Source organism: Daldinia childiae (genome assembly GCF_008694065.1).
Source record: "Daldinia childiae strain JS-1345 chromosome Unknown Scaffold2, whole genome shotgun sequence".
Classification (NCBI taxonomy): Eukaryota; Fungi; Ascomycota; class Sordariomycetes; order Xylariales; family Hypoxylaceae; genus Daldinia; species Daldinia childiae.
Window position 1 is genome coordinate 4,908,543 of NW_022984643.1, and position 24,215 is coordinate 4,932,757.

General features: G+C 47.0%; 12 protein-coding genes across 13 annotated transcripts; 5 read left to right on the top strand and 7 right to left on the bottom strand.

Annotated features, from left to right (window-relative positions):
- Positions 1–659: 659 nt before the first annotated feature.
- On the bottom strand, positions 660–2,100 carry GL218_02222 (uncharacterized protein; the record flags this gene model as incomplete). The annotated part of the gene is made up of 3 exons (XM_033578722.1): positions 660–1,456; positions 1,507–1,758; positions 1,830–2,100. 3 exons carry the CDS (start codon positions 2,098–2,100, stop codon positions 660–662), a joined length of 1,320 nt encoding a protein of 439 aa, XP_033438539.1.
- Positions 2,101–2,861: 761 nt separating this feature from the next.
- Positions 2,862–3,598, top strand: GL218_02223 (Tropomyosin-1; the record flags this gene model as incomplete). Its single annotated transcript, XM_033578723.1, has 3 exons — positions 2,862–2,882; positions 3,064–3,368; positions 3,436–3,598. The coding sequence occupies 3 exons, from the start codon at positions 2,862–2,864 to the stop codon at positions 3,596–3,598; spliced, it is 489 nt and encodes a 162-aa protein (XP_033438540.1).
- Positions 3,599–4,401: 803 nt separating this feature from the next.
- Positions 4,402–4,608, bottom strand: GL218_02224 (putative rrna processing protein rrp17 protein; the record flags this gene model as incomplete). Its single annotated transcript, XM_033578724.1, has 1 exon — positions 4,402–4,608. One exon carries the CDS (start codon positions 4,606–4,608, stop codon positions 4,402–4,404), a length of 207 nt encoding a protein of 68 aa, XP_033438537.1.
- A 444-nt stretch (positions 4,609–5,052) lies between these two features.
- Positions 5,053–6,024, top strand: GL218_02225 (putative er protein big1 protein; the record flags this gene model as incomplete). Its single annotated transcript, XM_033578725.1, has 4 exons — positions 5,053–5,150; positions 5,267–5,562; positions 5,615–5,836; positions 5,888–6,024. 4 exons carry the CDS (start codon positions 5,053–5,055, stop codon positions 6,022–6,024), a joined length of 753 nt encoding a protein of 250 aa, XP_033438538.1.
- Positions 6,025–6,485: 461 nt separating this feature from the next.
- Positions 6,486–6,975, bottom strand: GL218_02226 (Multifunctional methyltransferase subunit trm112; the record flags this gene model as incomplete). Its single annotated transcript, XM_033578726.1, has 2 exons — positions 6,486–6,683; positions 6,790–6,975. 2 exons carry the CDS (start codon positions 6,973–6,975, stop codon positions 6,486–6,488), a joined length of 384 nt encoding a protein of 127 aa, XP_033438535.1.
- A 235-nt stretch (positions 6,976–7,210) lies between these two features.
- Positions 7,211–8,261, bottom strand: GL218_02227 (Peptidyl-prolyl cis-trans isomerase B; the record flags this gene model as incomplete). The annotated part of the gene is made up of 4 exons (XM_033578727.1): positions 7,211–7,422; positions 7,522–7,673; positions 7,757–7,871; positions 7,934–8,261. The coding sequence occupies 4 exons, from the start codon at positions 8,259–8,261 to the stop codon at positions 7,211–7,213; spliced, it is 807 nt and encodes a 268-aa protein (XP_033438536.1).
- Positions 8,262–8,760: 499 nt separating this feature from the next.
- Positions 8,761–9,268, top strand: GL218_02228 (37S ribosomal protein SWS2, mitochondrial; the record flags this gene model as incomplete). The annotated part of the gene is made up of 3 exons (XM_033578728.1): positions 8,761–8,763; positions 8,829–8,873; positions 8,942–9,268. The coding sequence occupies 3 exons, from the start codon at positions 8,761–8,763 to the stop codon at positions 9,266–9,268; spliced, it is 375 nt and encodes a 124-aa protein (XP_033438543.1).
- A 381-nt stretch (positions 9,269–9,649) lies between these two features.
- On the bottom strand, positions 9,650–11,156 carry GL218_02229 (uncharacterized protein; the record flags this gene model as incomplete). Its single annotated transcript, XM_033578729.1, has 4 exons — positions 9,650–10,029; positions 10,080–10,622; positions 10,675–10,887; positions 10,943–11,156. 4 exons carry the CDS (start codon positions 11,154–11,156, stop codon positions 9,650–9,652), a joined length of 1,350 nt encoding a protein of 449 aa, XP_033438544.1.
- Positions 11,157–12,588: 1,432 nt separating this feature from the next.
- GL218_02230 (Rho-GTPase-activating protein 8) lies at positions 12,589–15,338 on the top strand (the record flags this gene model as incomplete). The annotated part of the gene is made up of 6 exons (XM_033578730.1): positions 12,589–12,634; positions 12,693–12,874; positions 12,945–13,633; positions 13,705–14,390; positions 14,442–14,952; positions 14,999–15,338. The coding sequence occupies 6 exons, from the start codon at positions 12,589–12,591 to the stop codon at positions 15,336–15,338; spliced, it is 2,454 nt and encodes an 817-aa protein (XP_033438820.1).
- Positions 15,339–16,345: 1,007 nt separating this feature from the next.
- On the bottom strand, positions 16,346–18,229 carry GL218_02231 (AP-3 complex subunit delta-1; the record flags this gene model as incomplete). Its single annotated transcript, XM_033578731.1, has 1 exon — positions 16,346–18,229. One exon carries the CDS (start codon positions 18,227–18,229, stop codon positions 16,346–16,348), a length of 1,884 nt encoding a protein of 627 aa, XP_033438819.1.
- A 490-nt stretch (positions 18,230–18,719) lies between these two features.
- Positions 18,720–19,745, bottom strand: GL218_02232 (the record flags this gene model as incomplete). 2 transcript variants are annotated; one of them, XM_033578733.1, is made up of 4 exons in its annotated part: positions 18,720–19,091; positions 19,162–19,358; positions 19,422–19,540; positions 19,738–19,745. In XM_033578733.1, the coding sequence occupies 4 exons, from the start codon at positions 19,743–19,745 to the stop codon at positions 18,720–18,722; spliced, it is 696 nt and encodes a 231-aa protein (XP_033438825.1). The 2 variants fall into 2 exon arrangements, with proteins under 2 accessions (XP_033438825.1, XP_033438824.1); XM_033578732.1 differs by lacking the exons at positions 19,422–19,540; positions 19,738–19,745 and having other exon boundaries at positions 19,162–19,188.
- Positions 19,746–20,240: 495 nt separating this feature from the next.
- GL218_02233 (TPR repeat protein oca3) lies at positions 20,241–21,381 on the top strand (the record flags this gene model as incomplete). Its single annotated transcript, XM_033578734.1, has 4 exons — positions 20,241–20,618; positions 20,673–20,879; positions 20,937–21,080; positions 21,142–21,381. 4 exons carry the CDS (start codon positions 20,241–20,243, stop codon positions 21,379–21,381), a joined length of 969 nt encoding a protein of 322 aa, XP_033438822.1.
- Between the last annotated feature and the right edge of the window lie 2,834 nt (positions 21,382–24,215).

Below are 24,215 nucleotides of genomic sequence, written 5' to 3' on the forward strand. Positions count from 1 at the left end.
TAAAGTAAGATCTTTTAATATCAGCTTTAGGTTAGATAATAGACGAATTCAGTCAAACAAGAACATATGAAGAGTTGTCTGATCTAAATTTACTCATTGGAACACATGTTAATAAACATAATCGTAATTCCTATCTTCTACCTAAGTATCAGTCATTCAAGCCTCCACGTCAGCTAGACACACGGCCAAAACATTTGCTATTTGTAGATTATAGTTGACGTGTGGCTCAGTCACTTGTCAGGCTTCTAAACGGAAACATCAAAAAAACTAAAATAATACAAATACATGATCTGATCTTATTTTAGAAGTTCGCCTAGTCCTTCGACGTCAAAGTGATTGCTAGCACAATTTAACTAAAGAGTAAACCGAGCGTTTACAGGGCCAACTTAGAACATAGGTATATTCGTTAAGGCTAGCCAACCTAGCTTATTGAATGCAACTTGACCTAGGACAGGCATTTGAAGGAGTCTCATTAGATAGTATAGGTAAAATACTATAACCAACCGCCTTAATGAATGAACTATCAATACAAGAGCCTTAATACTGTTAGAGGCATTTTTCTGCATATAGTAAAGTCTAATGCGCACGCGAGCAGACGCCAACCCCATTTCATAAAATCAAACACCGACTCCTATCACAATGTGAATAATGGGGAGCCTCTAATCCGCAAGTTTAAACTCGAAATCTTCATCCTCGTCTACGCATGGACCTTTAAGCGTACTTCCTGTGAGGAGATCGAAGTCATCGTCATCGTCATCCTCCTCGGGGTTGAAGATGGAGAGGAATGGAACCCTCTCCTTCCACTCCTGATCTTCAGCCGCGACTATAGCTTGTGTGTGAGCGTATCGAGCAGGAGTAATAGTTCGGTCAGACTCATTTGACAACGTCGTATTAGTACGGGCAAATCCAGTCTTTGATGCAGGTCTTTCGGGCTTCGTGGTCCCCTGAGCAAGTATCGCAGCAGTAGTTCGGCCCTTGTTATAGCCAATTGTAGTTCGTGAATTTGCCTCGATCTCCGTCGATGTTTTCCTAGGGAGTGCTTGGGTCTGAGTGCCGGGTTGTCGTCTGAAGCTAGGTATAGGAAGGGATGTGGTCTTCTTGGCTGGGATTCTACTGACTTCCATGGGCCTTACTGCCTTTCGTTGTAATGACTTAGTCGTGTCATCTATCGATAGAGCTCTGGCAGCCTTCTTTGCTTGAATAGTGGATGGTACCCTATTCATCGCCGTTCTCTTAACCCCGAGAGGTGCTCGAGTTGGAACGAAGGTTGCCTTCTTAGTGGTCTCCGGTTCCTCTTGAATACCCCACTCAATGCTGTCGATATCTTCTTGGATGCGCCTGTCGCATTCCTCCATGGCCTTTCGGTTTCTCTCTTCCAACTCTCTGTCAGCCAACGAGACGCCATTCTCATCGAGAGGGTTAAAATAGTGGTCATAGTAGCCCTTGAATAAGTTCTCTGGTTTTAAGGCGTCAAATTTGAGAGCGCCGTCGGGGAACACGTCAGACTCGTAAGGGAGTCCTTCGGTTTAGGAGGACAATATTCAATCTCCTCCTCGCTTAGCAAATCCGCTCCTTCAGCGTGAACTACTAACTTCTGTAATTCAGCTTGCGGCTGCTTCTGCTTGGGTCGAATAGTTCCCGGCGCCTTGCCTTGAGACTTCTCTAGTTCGCGAACGGCGCTCTTAACAGTAATTGCCTGCGAACCCTTCGCTTTTGCGTTGGTGGTCTTGTCACCCAGAGGTGCTCTACTACGCGGACCTACTCTTATGAGTTAGTCTCGAGAGAAAATATGACAACTTCGAGGGTCAAACAGCAGCAGGGGCGCATACCTGAGGGCGTGGCAAGATTAGACTTATTCACACTTTTACCTCCTTTAGTTGTGAGGGTATTCTCATTGCCTCTTGATCTGCCACCGAGGATGCTCTTGGCACCACCGGCACCATTTTCGTCGTTCAGAGGGACTTTAATAGGTGTGTTCGCATATCTTGTACCGGGTGTCTTGGGCTGGAGTTGGCGCTTCGCTTGACCTTGCTGCTGCTTCAGAGCAGCACCATTCTGATGGCTAAAAGCTAAATTTTCTTGATCTCGAGCCGCTAACATTGTGGGCAAGGTTGACTGAGAAAATAAGTGGTAATTACGCTACTGTTGTTACCTGTGAACTGGATGTGATGTCGTAATTGCTGTATGTTTACGTCTGTATCGTTGAGGAGAGCCGACTCCCCATCAGCACAGACTTCTGCTTTAGCAACAAACAAAATCGAATGATTGGTAGCGTAATGTGAAGTTGGAGAGTAGTATTCGGCGGTGGACATTTATTGATGAAATGGATCCATTGTTTGCCTCGTCCTCATTTCTTAAGGGAATGGTTTGAATGTTGTTCTAACTTTATTTAGGTGGAATGACAGTTGCCAAAGCAACGAAGGTTCAGTACTTAGTGACATAGGCCCCTTCCATTGTCATGCAACATTGTACAGTGTGAAACTTAGAAACTTAATACAGTACGTTTCTCACCAAATATTACGAGCTAGGCCCACATGTGACAAAGCTAGAGGCACTGTGCGCCCAAAACAAATCATGAGACGGGTCCCTCTATCCCCTATCGGTCACTTTCCAGGGCAATAGGGAAGGCGGGGCAATTTAGTACCAACCCACTCGCCTTACATATGAATTTCCACGACTATCCATTCATCTAGTTCTGGTTGATCAATTATTCAACAAGCTCCTTTTTCCCTTATTCTCTTCAAAGTCTCTAGCCTCCCTTCGTTGTCTATCTAATCCAGCACATAACCTATTTCACCGTTCATCCCCGTAACCCTTTTTGTATTTTCCCTTTAGCTTTACTTCTAAGCACCCATCGCAAAATGGCGGACCGCATCAGAGAGGTAAGTTGGTCTATCTCTCAGATTTCCCCCTTTACCCCACCATCAAGCAGAGCGCGATATCAAAGGGGTACTCGGGACCAAACCACAAAGTCCAGCAACGCAGCGTTATGAAGCATATTTTTATATTTTAAACATGAATTTATAAATTTACCATGATATTAACATTTATCTTTTCTTGTAGAGAATGAACCAGCTCCGTCTGGAGGCTGACGAGTCTGCTGCCAAAGTCGAAGAGTTACAGACTAAAGTCAAGGCTCTTGAGCAGGAAAACCTCGCCAAGGAGCAAGAGATCACCTCCCTCTCCCACAAGAACGGTCTCCTCGAGTCTGAGAACGAGAAGCTCGACACCACCATCAAGGATTTGAAGAAGACGGCCGATGAGGGCTTGCAACATGGTACGCACAACGAGACTCTCCAACGAAGACTTCAGCTGCTTGAGGAAGAAGCCGAGGAGGCAGACAAGACTCTTCGTGAGACAAATGAGAAGTAAGTCGCAAAACGTGCCTGAGAATACTTGGGGGGTTTACGGGGTGCTAACAGTCACAAACTACAGGCTCCGCCAGACTGACGTGAAAGCCGGCCATTTTGAGCGCAAGGTACAGGCGTTGGAGAACGAGCGGGACCAGTGGGAGACGAAGTACGAAGAGATGTCCAAGAAGTACCAGGGTCTCCAGAAGGAGTTGGAGGACCTCCAGGCCGAGATCAGCAACATTTAGGGCGGTATTACTTTCGTCGAGACCGGTGTCGCGAGACGTCGAGACTATGCCTTAGAGGCCAAGGATTTCTTTTTTATTACCAGCACTGGCACTATGTCAACTTATACGGCGGAGGCCTGGCTTGACCGACCGACCTTACCGACAATTTTGAAAGGGGCAGAAATGTCGCGGTGGCAGTTGAAGAGAAGTCAAGTTTAGGGCATGTTTATTTGGTGGACGTTTTATGTTGGTATTTGCTGTAGCAAAGCCCGAGACGGATAGGGAATGCGCTAATCAACCACTTGGTTTCTTTCTAATCTTGGCTGCCTTCTCTTTCCTCTGGTTCAGTTGCCTATCCGCCTTGGACTCGTATCTGAACTTCGGTTTCTTCTTCTTGGGCAGCCTAGCTTTCTCCTTGCTTCCTGGAGGAGCATGTTCCGAGTCTTGCTTTGCTGTCTCTTGATCCTCGTCGCTCGAGTCCTCCGGTTTAGTGCTCGATAATCCATCCTTAGATACACTGACCGACTCTATTGTGACCGTAGTATACCGCTCTTCGTCAATGTATTCTTCCTCATGATCGATCGGTTCTAGTGCAGGTGTATCTTGAAACCCTCCCCATTCGTCTGCTTCATCGTTTGAGGCTTCTTTCTTCGCCTCCCACGTAACCTGCCTCTTGTGCTTGCTTTAGGATAGCATTGACGTTTTGGACATGCTCTTCGACTTCTCTTTTTCGATCATCCCGTATCTATAGAAACGACTCGTATTAGCGACCTAGTAGTTTTGGACTTTTTTTAATAACAAATATACTCCAACACACCTTCTTTCTAATCTCGATCTTTTCCTGTCTGGCCCTCCTGAGCAGCCTGTTCCTGTGCATTCTTTATCCTTTGTAATTTGCGCTTATGGAAGCCGGTCAGATAATCGGAACGAGCATCGTTATCAAATTTGATCTCTTCGATCAAATGCTGAGCCTTGCGTTTCTTCGGTGGCGGTACGAGTAAGCCCTTCTTTGGCCGTGGGCGCGCAAACATTTTATTTTTTCCAATGCGCTAAGAGAGAAGACAAAGTTGATCAAGAATACGAGTAAAGAATAGAGAGTTTGATTTCAGATTGGAGCAGAGTCTGGGCAAAAATCTAAGGGATATCAAAGCGAAAGTGTTGATTGTAGCTAGAAGCCACTGTCATAATAAAATTTAGCGACTTGGACCATTGCGTCCAGTTCGTTAATCTATCACTATCTGATTGGCCCCGCCTTGCATATTTGGCGGCCTGCCTGCTAAATTTCAGCGCATTTAGGGCCCCTACAAGCCCCCAAATGACGCCGTAACCTACACCCGGAATTTCATAGGCCGGAACATGCCGCGTCTCTAAAACAGGTCAAACGCCAACTTCCAAAGAGCTTCGCTTCAGCTCAAGCCTCGTCTTACTTCATCTATTTAACCATTAAATATTCTCACAAGACGTCCAACATCACAATGCGTCTTTCACGGTCTGCCACAGCGCTAGCAGCGTGTTGCGCTTCTGCACATGCCTTCTCAGACTCCTCCCCTATCGTTATGTTCTCAAGTGCTAGGTACGCTACACGACTCTATCATCCCTTCGCCTCGCATAAACGATGTAGCTAATCGCGTGTACTTACCAGCCTGGATGTGCCGGCCAATGGTGAACTAATACAATCGAATTCCGAAGTCCTTGCAACTCCCAAAAGACTCTCAAGAGCTGCCCGACCGATCGATATCTCATCGTCTCCCAGCCGAACCTCAACAGGGCCAACTTGGTCGGCGATGCAGTACCGAATCTCCTCCGTTATAATAACAAGGCCCAGAGTCGCTACTCGCTCCCGGAGGTAATTGGGGAGTTGGATACGGACGATGTGGTAGCATTCGTTAGGAAGTCCTGTGAAGGAAGGCCGCAACTATTTATCGACCAACTCGAATTAGCTCCTTTACCGTCCGTTAACGACGCGCACACGTTAGGGGAAAACGGTAAATATAATTATTGGGCTCTCCCTAAGGATATAATGCTGATGGTATATAGATGACGAACTCGGTATGGTGCTCGAACAGTTCGATAGGGACGGTTCTTACACGGTTATCTATGCTGGTGCTCCACGAAAGGAGGCTCCCCCGACCTACACGGCCGTGTTCCAGGATGGCGTACCTGCGGAATTGAAGAGAGACGTACACTCTGTTCAGCAGAGAGCTCTTAATGACACCAGGAACCTACCTCTATTTGAGAAGTACCAGTACTTCTCGACAGGTTAGTTCATTTACCTATTGCAGATTCGTTCCCATACTAATTAAAAAATAGGCATCTTCACAGCTCTCATCGCTTTAGTCATCCTTCTATCGATCCTATACGGTGGTATTGCCGCAGTCGCTAGCCTCGAGGTCCCCTACGGCGCATTCGACAAGGAGATGGGTCCTGCCGCGCATAAGAAGCAGTAGGCAGAAGATGCACGTAGGGAAGCAGTCCAGTCGGTAGAGGTATCAAGGCTGCGTGTAATTTGAGAAGCGTGTACGAATTACTATTGGGTCATCGGAGTCCGGGTAACGGGTAGCATCACGGAAGAAGTCGAATCAGACTGACTTCACCAAGCAAGCAAGGTATACATCGATATCATTTATCGAATCGGAAGGAGACTGTAGTGTAGATATAGGTATATGCAACTAGAATTGACCACGGCTATTTACTTTTCCTTTTCCTTTTCTCCTCGCCCCTTGTGAAGGTTCTCTCCGATGTGCCTTGTGTAGTTTTCGCGCCTCAGCAACTTAACTCCGGAACGCCTACCCAAGTCTTATGTGATTGCAGTCGTCTAGATAGACTCCAAATAGTAGCACAGTTCAGTGCTTACTTCCCTTGCCTCGCCCCGTCTCAAGCTTCCCCGTCCTAACAAATGCCAATGATGTTAAACCAAGTGGCTCGGCAAAAGAAAATTGGCGATGCCCTCACGGACGGCGTACTCGTGGCCACAGTTGGCGCACACAAGCTTGCCCTCCATGATCTGCGTTTCCATGAGTAGATTGTGCAGGTCCTTCATCTTCTGCTCGTCGCCTTGCAGCTCTTCCACTGAGGGCGCCTGGGGAGGTAGGGCTGGGAAGCCGAGCTAAAAAAAAATAAAATTTAGTTCTAGATTCAATAGGCCCTCATTTACTTTATTTATTCGTAGGTTTATGAAGTGATTTAAATAGAGCTTAAGAAAAATTACATACTTCGGTAGCCGTTGTAGACAAGGCGGTCCAATCGATGCGGGGCAGTACGTTGAGCAGTAGTTGAGCGTTCACCTCAATATCGTCCTGCACCAGCTCTGCATCTTTAGGATGAAGGGGATATGAATTTGAGGAGCTTTTGCACGCCTTGACCGCGCAGGCTAGGAAATTTAGACTGAGGACCTTCATCTCGGCATAAGAAGTTGAGGTTATGAGACTCGATAAGAATTTTTTCAAGTTCTTAAGGTCTAGAAATTGATCCGGCGCAAATAAAATTTAACGATTTTTTTTTTTTACAAGTCACACGTGATGGAGACAACAATAAGAATAACATAACGAGCACAACTACGCTTTATAAAATAAGACATCATTTTGATCAGATATACCATATATATTTCATTTGAAAGAGTAAATAACCACAAGTCTAAGCCATTGTCTTCTCGTAGGCAATGTCGTCCCGGTCACCTCTCTTCTTTGATAGGCGAATGTAGAAGGCGATAGCAGCGAGAATAACACCGAAAAGGAGAGCCTTCTGGAAAACGGACCATTCAGCAGAGAGAGCAGCAGTCTCGTCAACTACAGGTTTCTCCTGTTCGGTTGAATGTCCCGAAGCCCATTCGGATTCTCCTTGATTATCTGGAACCAGGTGGTAGACGCATCAGTAAGAAAACCACGGAGGTAGGCGGGACGAATACAGTGGTTTGGGACTTGTGCTTTATAGCTCAACGTGGATACCTTCAGGCGGCACCTCGAGCTCTCCGCTCTTGGCAATCTTGATTTCCTTCTCTGGCTTGTCGCCGGGCTTAGTCTTGACATTCTCAATCTTCTTGACAATGTCCATGCCCTCCAACACTTCACCGAATACAACGTGTCGGCCATCCAGCCACCTAGTATACTGTTAGTTTATTACGATACTCTTACATCATCTTCATCTTCATTGTTAAATTGGGAAGTCTTACGAGGTGATAACGGTGGTGATGAGAACTGAGATCCATTGGTGTCCTTGCCAGCGTTCGCCATGGAGAGAAGACCCTCCTTGGAGTGCTTTAGCTTGAAGTTCTCGTCGGGGAACTTCTCACCGTAAACTATAGAGGCAAATAATTAGTACATTCTCTCCCCCTCAGTAAAAAGTAGTATTAGTACTTACTCGACTTGCCACCAGTGCCATCACCCTTGGTGAAGTCACCTCCTTGGATCATGAACTGCTTGATAACTCGGTGGAAAGTAGATCCTTCGTAACCGAAGCCCTTCTCGCCGGTAGCAAGAGCTCGGAAGTTCTCGGTGGTCTTGGGGACGGTCTTGCCGTAGAGACCCATGACAATTCGGCCTAGAGGCTCATCACCGTGTGTAATATCGAAGTAGACCTTGTGGGTGATCTTAGGTCCCTTGGTGGCGGCGGCCGTCTGGGAGAAGCAGATGACACTTAAACCCACCAGCAGCAAGGCGCTGGCGAGAAGTCGGCGGAGGTTAAACATGTTTGTTATAGAGACTGCCAAGACCAGTCAGGCAGATTGAAAAAATCAATTGAAGTATGATGATGGGTAAATGCCTAGGGGAAATGGCACTATTTCAAAGACAAGAAATAGGAAGAAGGATTGGAAAGGACACAGAAGCTCAATTAAAAGGCGACGTTTCAGTGCAGGAGCTGTCGCAACGTTTAGACCCCTGAACCATCCAAACGGAGCGACCTAACAAGCCAGACAAATAGCGGCGGTTGAATGCGGGGTCCACTACACTAACCGGTTAGAAGACTATCAGCTTATCTACTATGTAACAAAGGAGCTTACCTAAACTCAAGAGGTACATGTACCGATAACATTTCTCAAAGTCACGATTAACTAATGATTAGTATCGATGATCTAAACCAATTATGCGCAATTGGTAGAAATATTGAAGTCTCGATCTGTCCGTCGCAAACTTGGAGGGGAATATTACGACCATATTCAACAGAGGCCCTTGCCAACTTTGCCCAAGATGGTGAGCTCTCCAAAGCCCAAATTTTTACTTACATACCATGGAATATAACCACTAACAAAAATCAGGTGTTTATAATGGGAGTAAACTTCCACGAGAAGAAGCTCGTCAGGGTAAGCTTCCCTCCAAACCCACCACCCCGTAAGATGAAACCGCAATCCTAACCCAAGAAACCGCACAGAAAGCCCTCGAGAGTTTCTACGGCCTAGGGCCGCAGCTATCCGCGCGCATCATGGCCAAGTACACAATCCACCCTCTAGCCCGGATCGGCACAGTCGCTCCCAAGACAGTCACAGCCCTCACAGCCGAACTATCGACGATGACGATAGAAAACGACGCCAGGAGGATAGTCCAGGACAACATCAAGCGGCTGCGAGATATGGGCACGATTAGGGGAAGGAGACATGCTATGGGTCTGCCGGTGCGCGGACAGCGGACCAGGAACCAGATCGAGACGGCGAAGAAGCTGAATACCCTCGAGAGAGGAGGCACGTACTCCAAGATTTAAAAGGAGCCTTAGATATGCTATTCCTGGGGAAGTATTTCGCATGGCATTGCGGAAATAAGCTGTTGTTGACCCTATTGAAGTCATTAGGGAAAGGCGTTAATGAGAGGTTTGCAACGCATTTTCGGTCGTCTTTAACCAGGACCTATTCCGGTATATAAGCCGAGGGGCATTGTTCCCATGTACATTTAAATATAAATATTTAAAGATTATATTTCAAGAGGACTAAGACGTTACTTAAACTTCTAGGCTGTTTATCAGACAAGCCGATCATTTCTCATAAATGTCAACTACGAATGATAGGTAGCCAATGGATTAGTATAATCAAAGTGGTGACTACCTACATACGCTATTAAAACTTTATATACAAATTGTACTGCTCCTTTACTCGAACAAGCCTGATAAATCATCTTCCAATACTGGCTCTCCGGCCGCTTGTAGTTTCGCAGCTATTTTCTCAACATCCCCCCAAACACGTAGTATGTTGCCACCTACGACTTTGCTGGCGTCTTTGTCCGAAACCCCTCGCCGCAGCAATTCTGCCACAAGGTCCGGATATTTAGACACGTCAGCCAACCCCTCAGGGGTTGCTTCGATGCCATCAAAGTCGCTGCCCAAACCAACATGGTCGTACCCTATTAGGTCGCCAATGTAGGTGATATGACTGACCACTTGAGAAAGAGTGTTATTGCCAGGGAAGTACTCAGGGACACCGTTCTCGGCGCCCTTGTCGACACAGCTGATAAAATCAGGTGAGAAGTTTACTGTGAGAATTAGCGAGTTATATTATAGGACAATGAGGGGATATACATACCCATGACGATCGAATTCTTCTCCTTTACAAGTTGAAGCACATCATCCGGGACGTTGCGAGGATGCGGGCAGATTGTGTAGGCAGAGCTGTGACTGAACATGACGGGAGCCTTGCTACCTGCCCATTCTTCGCTACCGCCTAGGACGTCTCTCATGGTATCCGCGCTGACATGAGATAGATCGACTATCATACCGATACGGTTCATCTCGTTGATTAGCTGTCTGCCCTTAGGGGAGACACCATTCCATACCGGGGGGGCTTTGTGGAAGGGGTTTTCCCAGAGAGCTGCATCGGCAAATATGTTTCCGCAGTTATGCGTCAACGTAGCATAGCGAACTCCCAAAGCATAGAAGCGCCGTAAATTGGCTACCGAGTTGCCAATCTGATGGAGACCCTCGATTCCTAGGGGTGAGATGAATTTGCCCTTCTTCTTCCAGGCTGCTACCGCAGACTTGGAGTCTACTGGGATCCCGGAGAAGTCTTTTGGATAAGCATTCTGGAGCCGGGTCATAAGATCAATTTGCTGTAGGGTCAGTTGGACACCTAATTACTACTATCAGCTGGTAAACTTAATAGGCCAGTCTCAAATACTAACTAGGAGCGTAGTTCTCATCTGAGTAATCTGTGCCGTTCGCAGGACACGGCGTAAAGACACTCCAGAAAGCACCTCCGTTTTGTCCTTCTCTCAACCTGGGTAGGTCGACGTGCATCGGGAGCCCGCCCTCTTCGAATGGCTTTGAAAATGTCTCATTGTAAATATGGTTATTATACATAGCACGGATGAAGATAGCTAAGTCATTGTGTCCATCTTAGAGGCTATTAGTTGTTTACGCTTATCAATTGAGATATGGAATCAAATCTACCTATCAAGGGAGTTTTCGAGAGAAGCTTCTGAACCCTCTGTTCAATAGACTTAGGGCGTAAGTGAGATGAACAAGGAGAGCTTGGGTGGAGCAGTGCGTATAATATTAATCCGATAAAGAATATCGAGGCGATATTCGCATTTGGCTTCTTTACGCGTGAAGATTTAGAACAAACGGGAGTCGCGCTCTCGACGTCAGGAGTTTTTCTTTTCATACATGGTGTGGAATGAACTCTTCATTGGTCCCATTTACGTCCATGTGATGGAAAGAAAGATTGGAGGGTTGAAATATTGAAAGTGAGATCAAATATGCTAAGTTAGTTGATACCTACCTAGATAGCTTACCAAGCCACTTTACCGTATTCAATATTCTGGTTCTAATCGGAGCTATACTGTTACAGTATAATACATACTTACATACCTTACATACCTTACATAACATGTGCACAATACAACATTTACTTCGCAACGGAAACCGGCAATTTGCGACATGATCGAGGTCATGGTCATAGTGTAAACCTCGTCAACTCGCAATTCGCAACTCGGCACGGGGTTGAAGATATTAAGTACTAAGTTAGTTCCAGATCATGAGAATGATTTGTTGTTCTATCAGCTGGTTGAAATGTCTAACATAATTATATCATGCACCTTGGTGTATATTCCTGACCGCCTAATGCACTATTTTAAGTATCAATGTATACTTAATTACAGAGTACGAGGGAAGTTGTTAATTATGTCGATCATCAAGAGGCCTCTTTATTATGTATGGCCTTACATAGTAGTTGCTTACGGGCCTCCGTAGGGCTCGACAAGGCCGATGCCCGAAAAGATTAGATGAAACGAGTTGTTACAGGGACGCTTTTACTTGTTTTAGGTACTTGCCTTTAGTGGCTTTAGCTAACCTAATATGGCACTTGAACAACGATGTAACTTGTCTGGTAGCCTACTTACTTTCAGCCCATACGTAATGGCTTTGAGGTTGAATGTAGGTACCTCTTACCTACCTAACGCAGGTAGTAGTAACCAGCATAGGCGCTCGCAGCAGGCACGCAGCAAGCAAGCAAAACCGCAAACAAAAATAAAAGGAAACCCCCCGTCGCACCAAACCCCCCCCTGGAGCACTGGAGGGGGTCTGCAGGTCCAACCTTTAACCAATGAATTTTTGACCTTCATACGCTTTTCGTGTCCGAGCTTCATCTAAAGTGCTTTATTGGCGAGGAATTCCGTTAAAAAGAGGCTGAGACAGAAATAGATGGAGCCATTCTACATTCTGTCTTAATCGCCCATTCTTTCTGTATATTTCGCATCTGATCTTGTTGCTTTGTAGCACATCAACAGCACCACAATAGCATCCTCCTTCATTCTCCTCATTTCCTTCTGTAATAGTGACACGACTTCCCGTTCTGTGATACCCGCCGCCGACATCCCGACATCTAATCTTCTTCGCCCCTCGGCCGTCTTTAATTCTTTACTGGCTCCCTTGTTACTACTGGGCTCAGGATCGCATAGCCAGCCAACTTTGCGTTCGCACCTTATTACGTCTCTCGTCTTCGATACAAGACCCTGCTTTCACCCGATTTGAGTCAGTGTTAGAAACCCCGACCCGGCTACTATAAATCGATATTTTTGGAGGACTGCGTCATCACCATGCCGGGGTTCGCAGACTCGTTTTGGTCCACAGACTATGCCGCAGGTGAGCGCGAAACAACTTACCTAACCCGCCCTTTATACAAAGACTAACCATTTTCAAGGCTTGGGCGTCCTGTTCACCAAACTCCAGCAAGGAGTTCAGGAGAACAAGCAAGTCTTGACGATCGCTCGAATGCGAGCCGAAGCCGAAGAGGTCTACGGCCAGCGGCTTGGGGAGATTGCGCCCGCAGCCGACAAGATTACTGGTGGCTTCTCGCGTGATGACGGCGCGAGTGTGCGAAAAGTACGACCCACATATTTTCTCTAGATACGGTACAGGAGCCTCTAGCTAACCTTTGTTCTTCCATGTCTAGGCCTACGATGGCGTCCGAACCGAGATGGAGGATGCTTCAAAAAGCCACAAGAAGATCGCACAGGGTATTCGAGACCTGGTTGTGAACCCGTTTGCGCGGTGGTGCGACGCTCACGAATCTCGCATCCAAGATTCCCAAGATGACTTGCAAACTCGTATAAAAGCCCACGATCGCCAAGCCGAGGTAGTCAAGAAGCTACGGAGTAATTATTTTAATAAGTGTCGCCTGGTTGAAGACCTCGAGGAGGAAAATAAGCTAGCCTTCCAAGACCCGGAAACGAGCCCCAAGCTGAATCAGAACATACCCGAGATCAAGGTATCGCCTAACGAAAAGGAAGAGGAGGAAGATGACGAGATATACGAGATCGGCGATGAGACATACCAGACGGAACAGGTCAAGAAGATACTATCTCAGATGTTGAACACTATAAAAATGGGCGAGACTAAAGTACCTATCCTGGGAACATACCTCAACACCTCGTCTGGTTCCGATATAGTTGAGTACATGCAACGGCATATGGGTTCGACCAGCATCAGCTACGCTGAACGGATTGGACAGGATTTAGTGTCGAACGGCTTCCTTCGTCTGGTTGGTAATGTTGGCAATAACTTTGCGAACAGCTCAAAATTCTTCTACCAGTGGCGACCGAAGGCATTCCAGCTAGCAGGTGTTCCGGAGAAGAAAGCGACGTTTGGAAGGACGTTTTCTCTACCTTCAAATCCTGAGAGCGGGTCCGACTCCCCGTCGTGGGCGCCGTTAGCGAATACCTGTCGGGCTGGAATGTTCTTGGTAACCAACACCCTAACGAGACCCCTCCGGAACGTCTACGTCGCGAGGCTAGGGAGGCCGATGATAAGTATAAGGCTAGTGTTCAGAAGCTAGATGAAATGCGCTGTGAGCTAGAGGAGGCTATCTTCGTGCACTTAAGGTTCCTCGAGCGCTGCGAACTGGACAGGCTAAAAGCCATCAAGACGGTCATTCTCGATTTCTCGGGCACCATTGGAAATGTCATCCCGAGCTTACAGTCTGCGGTGGACCGCATGGTTCTATACCAGGAGACGGTTCAACCCATGGGAGACTTGAGATATCTCTTGGAGAATTACAGGACAGGTCGCTATGCACCCCGGGTTGTCACGTATGAAAACTACTATAACAAGGTTGACGAGCAGACATTCGGCGTAGATCTAGAGGCTAGGGCTAGGGCGGATAAGAAGCGCGTCCCAATTATCATCACAACGCTGCTGACGTATCTGGACAATCACTACCCGGATCTTGAAGGAGACGAAGCAAGGCGAGGGGTCTGGCTTGCGGAAGTTCAGCTCCCGCAAGTTCATAAATTGCGTACCAAAGTAAATAATGGCAAACCCTTTACTGCCGACGATCTCGCAGAATTCGACGTTCCCACCGTTGCGTATCTGCTAAAACTATACCTCTTGGAACTCCCAGGTATGTATTTAAATTATAAGACGATATGACAGAGACTGACAAGGGACATAGATTCACTAGTATCCTCTCATGTATATGAGATCATTAGGACTATCTACCAAACGCCGACGTCAGAGACTACTGACGACTCACGCGTCGCTGTTCTGCAGCAGACTCTCTCACAGTTACGACTTACGAATATCGCTACACTTGACGCATGTATGAACCATTTTACGAGACTAATAGACCTAACGTCAGCGGACGAGCAATACGTACAGGAACTTGCGACATCCCTGGCTCCTTGCATATTGCGTCCGAAGACTGAAACCTCGTTAACACTAGAGGAGAAACACACATATCGCTTGGTCCGTGATTTATTTGCGCACAAAGACGCTATCTTCAGCGAGCTGAAACGTATGTCAAGCCTCACACACTCGGGGTCAGTTAACAACAACCGACCCCGAGCTATCAGCACAGACGAGAGCAATAGGAGAGCCCACATGGAAGAGAGGCAACGGGCTCTGCTAGAGAAGGCAGGCCCACGCGGGCGTGCTACTAGTCCAGCTCAGGACCCCCCATCGACGTGATAGGAGCACGGGTGGACCTGAAACCCGATTTCCCATCGCCAGCCCAACAACAGCTAACGAGCGCCAACGGAGCAGCCTTGGCAGCCTCGGTACCGTGAAGAGGTCCAGTCTCGAGGTTCCTGATGGAACGGGACAACCGCCGGTGGAGGCAAACGGAAGCGCTAACGGAGACTCCCCCAAGACGGAACCCGAACACATGGTTTCCAAGCGAGATAGTCTAAACCGAAGCAGCGCTAGGTTCGTCGGCGGCCGCAGAGTCACGACCTCTTCGACGACAGGAACTGGGAGTACACCTTCCACTCCTGTTAGTAAGGCGACGGATAGCGGAACCCCTCCCCACGACCGCGGTGTGCAACTCGTCGACGCACCGATGGACGACTAGTAACGCGTGAGCTGTCCATATACCTAGGGTCATATGAGCCGGTACCGGAGACCGCAAGGTAATATCTTGACACGCATCTGGCTAGTCGGCGTCTATTTTTCCAGTACTAAGAAAAGGGTTTCATTTCCTCGCATAAGGGGAAAAGGGGAAACTTGATGGAAGGACTTATCGGCGGAGCCGCTTAGCCTACGTATAATGTAAAATGTCCCTATACGCATGTACAAGATTGTTGTTGTTGTCGTCGTCGTTGTTCTCGTTGCTGCTATTTGGTGTTGTACTACGTATCACATACCACACACACATACCCGCCTACGCCTACGACGGAAAGATCCCAAGGCTCGACTAAGATAGGATGGTTTAGTTCGTCTATTCTATATATCAGCTCAGCCTAGGCATATCCCGTTTCACTCCCACCCCCCGCGTCATTTCTTTTGTCTTGTCTTACTTCTGGTTTTCCAACTACTATTAACTACTATTAGAGCGCGTTTACAAAAATTTTGGAGGGTGGATAGGCAAAGCAGGCAAAGGGGCATGTTGGCTTGCTCTCATACGTTTTGTACGTTGATCATGACATACCTAGGTTACATGGTTGAATTGAATTGAATTGAATCTTAAGATGATTACTTGGTTATATTTATATTCATATCAATTAGTAGGTTCTGCGTTTGCTTCTTATGGTTATACTCGACACTTGGTTGTAGATAAGGAGGAGGTAAAGTGAAGGACGGTATTAGAATAATATGATCTTTAGCATCTATTTTTGAAAAAGTGTCTAGATTTGGTTCTAGCAATACTCATAGTGATATTTCTTCTATGTGCTAGGTAGCCAGTACGAATGTCTGATTTACTATTCATACTACCTCTATTTATGTATTTACTTATTTACTTATTTATGCATTACACTTCCCCCCGTCTTCATGCCGTATTCGTGTCATGGATCTCAGCCGGCTTTGCCTTTTTCTTCTTCGGTTTAGCCTTGACCACGTCTCCAGCGGCATCACCCTCGTCTATAGGTGTGACCTTCTTCTTTTCTTCTTGACCTTGACCGTGGAATCCCCTTCGCCGTCAGGATCCGTCGTCTTCGGCTTCTTGGCCTTCTTCTTCTTAACGACGGTGCCAGCGGCATCGACGCCCTGGGCGACTTGTATGCGCTCATTTGCGCGCTGCATCTCGAGGCGTAGACGCTCGACTTCCTTCATGGCCTGCGCCATCTCAGCTTCCTCGCGCTGCTGGGCCTCGGGATCGTAGGCGCGACCGGCCGGGTCATCTTCGAGGCTGAGCGCGCCGATGCTGGTAGAGTCGACACCGAGAAGCGATTGCTTGAGCTTCTTGCTACCGGCTCGGGCCTTGGCAGCGGTGTCCGAATTATTTTCGGAGTCGTAGTTCTTTGGCGTGCTTAAGCCACTGCTACCTAGATTTTCATCTGCGGCAACAACGATCTTCTGCCGCGGCGGACGGCGGGCTGGTTTGGACGCTACATGTCGGGAATGATCGACGCCTGCGCTAAGTTTATCGAGGTCAAGTTCCATGATAGGAATCGAGTCGACATCTAAGTCAGGACCATTCGAATTTTGGAGTATATTATGTATCGGCGTTGATGATCTCTGAATAGAATTGATTTCTCCGATATAGAATGGATCATCTCGGTTCCTTTCCAGACGCTCGGCCTTTCTTTTGGCTAATATATCTGCATCCAAATAGGTCTCCTCGGTAGGCTGCTGGTAAGAGCTGGCAGTGTCCTCGCGAGCATCTGCCAGCTTGTTGATTGCTGGCTCGGAGGCTATACTCGTCGCGGGCGGTCGTTGATAATAATAACTCTCAAACTCATCTGACTCGTCGACTGGTATTGATATTGAATCAGCAGATGCGAGTAAGAAGTTGAGGTTTGGATTTATAGGTTCGTCAAGGTCTAACCCTTCTGGAAATGGGACATTCTTCTGGGCTGTTTGAGCAACCGAATTTAATTCCCAACCAGCAAAAAGGGAGGGTATTGCTTGGGTGAGTAGCAAAGGAGGATCTTGGTGGACGGTTTCTGTCGAAGCTTCCTGACTAGATGCCGCTTCCGCAGTAAGTTTTAGCAGTTCTATGAACTCTACTGCTCGTTCTTGAACCTCCAGGTTTGGATGCTGTACTAAAGTCTCGAAGGAATGAATAATGCGAGCCATCAGGAGCGAGATCTTGGATTTGCGCTCAGGTGTCCAAGGGGTTAATTGGTCTCCGGCAACCAACGAGAAAATTTTCATGGCCGCTTGAAGGCAGGCTGCAAGAGACTCTGGTGGTGAAGTCCCCCGGGATAGTTGCAACAGTGCTCCAAGAATATCGTCTGGGGAAGATAATTCTGAACAAAATTCACCGAGAATCCAAGCAGCTGGTTTCAATGTCCCCGAAGCAATCGTGCGCCCAATTCTAGTCTCGCTATTTAGTTGAGATATAATCGACTCAGCGGCGCGAACGCACGCGGGACGAAGCGCCTGGACCTTGACAGCAATATTCCGTAATTCGTTCCCTATTTTCTCAGATATATCACCGCTGCTCGACCTCCCAGGTGCAGAAAGTAAGTCCACATCGTCTGCAGGTCGTGGTAACAGAGCAGTCCGAACAAGCTGCGTCAGTATATCAATATACCACTCGAAATCTGTTAAGAAGCCGTAATTATTTTGAGAACACATATTTAGTATTCTGTTGATCACATCGACCTTGTAATCATCTGGAAGCGGCGGGGATTGGCTCGCTGATTTTGGAGCGGAATCAACTGTCCTCTCAAAGTTTTCGTCGTCTGAATCCTCGGAGCTTGGCCCCGAATGATTCGTAGCCCTGCGATCTCCTGAAGACAGCTTGAGTTGTCTCATGAGACGGCCGACAATAGACACGAGATTGTCGCCGCTGACCATGCCCTGCACAAGGTCTAGCGCTTTGATACGGATAGAAATGTCGGCACTGTCTATACACTCTAGAATGACGTCTTCTTGCTGAGCTACAAGCCAAGGATGAGTTAAAACAATTTGGTTGAAGGCGAGCAGCGCCACATATTTCACTATATGCCCAAAATTAGTAAACCAAGTCATAGGGGTCAAGGGGCAAGCTTACAATTTGGGTCACCATCTACCATAATCATTCCTCGAAGCTTAAACGCAAAGAGATGCGATCTCCTCTCTCTCCCTCCGCATCTTCACCACTTCCAAGAATCCCCCCTTGAATAATTCCGCTTATACATTCGTATAATAAAGACATGGCAGGGGTTGTCTGGATGATCTCTGTCAGAGGTGGTAACAGTTTGCGAACAAGCCTCGGCTCGAGGGGCGTTAATGTAGCAAACTACTTAAAGGTTAGCTGAGATCCAGGTATGACCGAGACGCTATGCTGCCTACCAGCTTGATCAGTTTAATTGCCATTCCAGTTGTTACCGCTATCGACCAATAGCTCAAACAGCCGGGGTGCCAGAGGAAGAAAATCATGGGGCCGCCGCCATCCCAGTTCGCATATAACATTGATAATTGCAGCCGTTACGCTAGGGTCTTCAGCCCTATCCATAAGTCTCTCCTTTATCTTCGGCCAAGCAGCCCGTAGGGTTTCAGGATAAACCAAGGCAAGCCTGTATAGCGTGACAATCGTCTTCTTGCGAATCGCGGGGTGGGTATGACTAAGTCGAGGTAGGAGATCAGATAAAACGGATAGGGCGAGTGATGGCGTAATGACATGCGGAAGAGTGACAATCGGAAGGGCGATGGTGGTAGTGGATGCCGCCGTCAAATCCTGGAAGACAAGTTCAGCATATTCGTTTTGTTGCGTCTCGGGAAGTCTATCGCAAGACCTAACCTCATACCTTCTTGAGGAGATTTGTTGCCAGCATGAGGACCTCAGTATCAGGACGGAAGCTCTGAATTGCGCCAAGATATCCTACTCGTTTTTGGTGGTATTTAGGAGAAGCCATCACCTCGAGTACGTTGAAAGACGCCCATGACATATCGTGCCCGAACATTTCTAGGTAAACTAGCTTCAACAAGGCAGTAGCCTTGAGATCTATAGAAAGAAGGCATAAAGTCAGCTATAAGCCTGGTGTATTTATAATGGGAGGTAGCTAACCTAAGTCCTGGCTTCGAATTTCGGAGCGGCATTCTTTCAGGCAGTTTTGTATATACTCCTTCTCGTTTCCCTTATGGTTCCTCAGACCTCGGATGAGGTCGTATAAGGATTTTTCGAACCTACGATGAGATTGTCAACGGACTCTAATTCACACGAAACCATGATAGTATAAGGTGGGCTGCATACATGGTTGTTGATAATTTCGGAAAGGTGATCAACTATGAGTTAAAGGCTGCGAGCTCAGAGTGCGCCTCGGACCACTCATCATTTTGACAACGCGACGATAACTTGGCGATATAGAAGTGTCGTAGGAGACCTGTTCATCTAGGGGGGTTTGTGTTGGCGGATAGCTACTAAGTATGTATTTCGCAACATAGATTAATGTTGATAATGTTGATAGTGCAAGTATCAATGAATGAATATGCCCCACGGCTTGGGGGAGCACGCACGTCAGCGGACCATTTAAGCTAAGGCTAGGTACTAAGGTACCTAACCCTTTGTACCTACCTCCTAGCCTTAGCACTTGCTAGACCTGGAGGCGGTGGGATAGGTACCTATTTAATACGGCAGAACATGACTTCCGGCCCGTGCACCACAATCTATCTACCTTGTAAGGATCTCATAAGGATCGGTAGGTACGGGGCTGTAACTACCTACTTACTACCTCTTAGGTAAACTTAAATTATCACGAAACCAGATCTTTAGTTTCATTCTAACCGTGTCTTTAATATCCACCATCTTACTTAAACCACTCTAGATACCTTTTAATAACAGCAACATCAGAGTGTAAAAGAAGATCAAATACCTTCTCAAGTCAACATGTCTTCTTCCCTTCTTCATCCGCCCAGTCAGTTGCCCCCTATTGTAGCCTTGCAGCATTCACAACAAGCTCCAGCTATACTTGGGAAGTCTACAGGTGCTATCTCAACCTCTCTTTTCCAATCTCTACTCTCTGCCCCCGAAACATCTGAATTATGGACTACATATGAAAATCTCTTATTATCATGTCTTCGGACTGGAGACGACGAGTCAGCCCATCAATGCCTCGCAAGACTAGTGAATAGGTTTGGCAATGACAACGAACGTATCATGGCCTTGAAAGGTCTCCTTAAAGAAGCCGATGCTAGCGATTCCGCTACTTTAAATGTTATCCTGAAAGAATATGAGCAGATCTTACAGGACAACCCAACTAATATCGTGAGCTTTCTTCCTCGTGACTCCTTATATCAAATACTAATGTGGTCCATATAGCCCATTTTAAAGCGCCGCGTGGCCTTGTTGCGGTCTATTGGACGGACCCCTGAGTCTGTCAGTGTTCTGATATCGCTTCTCGATATCTCCCCTACGGACGCAGAGGCGTGGGCTGAGCTTGCCGACCTCTATTTTTCACAAGGACTATACTCTCAAGCCATATTCGCGCTTGAAGAGGTTCTTGTTCTGCAGCCAAATGCTTGGAATGTTAGTTTCCCTATTTTCCTATCTTAATTTCATCCGTGCTAACTTTAGCTGTGTTAGGTACACGCTCGTCTGGGCGAAGTATTATTCATTGCTGCAAAATCGTCAGATAACGCAGGTCAATTAGGCGAAGCCATAAAACGCTTCAGCCGAAGCATTGAGCTCTGCGATGGCTATTTACGAGGTTACTATGGTCTTAAACTTGTACAAATCCCTTTATTGCTTTTCAAACAGAAAATTCACTAACTTGAATTAAAAAAAAAAGACTACGAAACAGCTTCTGGATGACCCATCCAAGGTATCACAAGGCCGGACAACTTCTGATGGGTTTGCTATACCCGATTCGGTTACACTTAGCAAACTTGATGAAGTGGCCACCGAGAAACTCGCAGAGATAGTCCGACGCAGCTCATCAGGCGAAAAAGGTTGGCAGGGTTACGATGAGGCTGAAGTCAAGGCAGCCAAAGAGCTTCTCGAGAATGATACAGCTGCGGTCATCAGATGAGAAGCTACCGTTATGTTCTGAATATTACACTAGGGATTTGAATAGTTCTTCCGCGACGCTCGCCTTAGCCTCATTCGCGTGGCAGAGTGTCTTGCAGGAGTTGCAAGTCATTGGGGGACGAATAGGGAGAAGCTCCATTTGGCATGCGCAGAAGGGGGAGAATCGTTAATTGGTGCCCTAGGTGGATTTCGTATCTGAAGCGGTGGGACTTGGGCAGGCAGACGTGTCCACTAGTCTGGGTAATACTGGATAATGCCGATTTGGCCAACAAGTACCCTGCCGGACGATTGTTCCTACAGTACGAGTAGCACGTGGCTCCAGTCGCGCAATCTTCGTCGTTGTGAATCAGAAAGGCGGCGTTGCAATCGGATGACTGAGAATTTATCAAGTGGCTCGCATTCTTAGTGCCTTACTATTCGGCATGTATATATGTCTAGATGCACTGTAACCATTAAGTATCATATTATGATATTTGGGCAGCAAAACCGCCACATCGGGCAGCGTCTAGCCATAAACTAATCGGAGTTCCATAGTTAGAGACATCTAAGACGGGTCCAGCCGTAGACAAGTTTCTGCATCCATCCTTCACTTCCGAATTGGTTGCGGTAAGGTTGCTGTTCCTAATGCCTCTCGTTCGGGATTGGCCCTCTCAGTAAGGTAGGTAATGAATATGTCTTGAGCACGCTGGTAGTTTGCACATCGATCTACGCGGAGGTTAGAGCAGCAAACAATGCTTCGACTCCATACTTCCAAATCCAGCCATGTATCTACTAATAACAGGGCGCTTACGACACCACGTATTATGGCTTCTGGAGACTAGATGATACCAGATCCGTCAAGGCCTGTGGGTGAGCGAAAGGTCTTATTAGTAGAGGCGAACAGCCACCGCCCGAGTTCTCGGCTTGAGATCTGAAGTATGTTTCAAGACGACATAGGAAGGAATACCTCCACTCGCTATTTCTATCTTATAGGAAAAACGCTAGTCTTGCTCGACCTCCGGAATTGGCGTCTTAAATTTTTCATAATTCTCCCCGGTGACCAATGGCTTGCGATTCAATCTCAAAGGTTTCAGTTGGACATGTGTTGCCTGCCAGTGTAAAGTACTAAGAAGACAGCAATCAGTTTATCGAGATTGATTCTTGGGAACAATACAATGTCCAACTATCCTCGCAACGTCCGGAGCAAATTGCTTCGGCAGAGCCCCGGTCAACCCGATATGAAGTCTACCCTATACTGCAAATATAAGGGTGAATAGCCCGACAGCCAGAGATTAAGAATCCGGACAGAGACCATACAGCAGAAGACGAATTTTCAAAATGAAGGGCACCAGTTATGATAATGCTGTCGTGTTCGGTGTAAATCCAAGGATCTCGATCATTGGTGGTCTGCGGAGCATGCATCGGCCCCAGCAAAGCGCAAGCGGTGTGGGCCAGACTTTCTGCTGCGTGCTGCGTGCTGCGTGCTGTGCCTGTAGGTATTTCTTCTGTTCTCAGCCTGCGTTGCTCGGCCCCCCCTCTCGACCTCTAACCATTCGCCCTTCCTTCTTCTAGACTATTTTGTACACAGTACGACTTATAACAAATAAACAACCATCGGGACCTACTTGAATGCTACCAGATTCAAATTGGCTCCGGAATATTGACAAGTTTAAGATACCGCCATCATTCCTTTCCTTTTTCTGCCCATATTTTCTCTTTTGCTGCCACATGATACTATCTATACATAGTTATATGCATACCTATATACCTACATACATACATACATACACACATATACACATACAGACGACACCGGGTCCCTCGTACGAAGACAAGAAAAAGAAACAAGAGAGAAACTCGACTCTCACCGGAGCATACCGTAGCTCAACTCTAACACAAAAAACTAATGTACGTTAATTATTTTGCATTCCTCGGAAGTATATACGTATGGCACCGGTTCTTATCTGGGTAGTCGTCTTTCATCTTTCAAACACCCAGCATTGTCCATGTCCTAGGCTAAGCTAGTGCTGATGACCCCCTGTGAAGGAGGGATCTACAATACGTCTGGGATGAAGATTCTAGAGCATTGAGGCCTACATGTGCGCCGTAGTACGGGTACGTGTTTATGTGTATAGTGTGTGTAGGTGAATGCAAATGTAGTATGGTATTAGTTTTTGGCCCCTCTCTATCTATATGGGCTGTGTCACCTGTCCCCGTTCCCCGTTCCCCATCAATCTACCTCTGCTCGCTTGGCCCCTCGCTGACGATGGATCGTGGGCTCTAGTATTAGTGCCACTAAGTATTATAAGTTCCGGGCATCCTCCCTGTTCCCTGCTTTTTCATCCTTCCTAAAGCATAATAAATATAAAAAGTGCGGTCGGTCGTACCTCGATCTGCACGCTCGAATTTCGAAAGTGCTGACCGCAAACTTTCGTTTTAGCCCTTAGAGGCCGAGACGATATAATACGTCTCTCTGTGTTTACGCCGGCAACATCAAAAGTCTCCTCCGTCGCATTCACGATTTAAAGTTGTACCTTCCAAACGGGTACCGACCGATAGCAACCGATAGCCGGAGTTCCCAAGTAGGGTAAGTGTGTCTCGCATCTCTAGCACCTCTGACACCTCTCGCACATTCCATATTCATTACCGTACCTTCCTACCTTGCAGGTATAGCCTTATAGCCTATGCGCATACCTGCTTCATTCAAGGGCGAAATTGAATTGCTTTAAAACTGTTTTATTGCATACCTCTCTGAACCGAGATCAATTCACATCACAATTCACCAATTCACCCCGCTTGAATTTGGCGCCACTGTCAATTCCACAACTTTTTCTAATAGAAACCCAATTCGATATC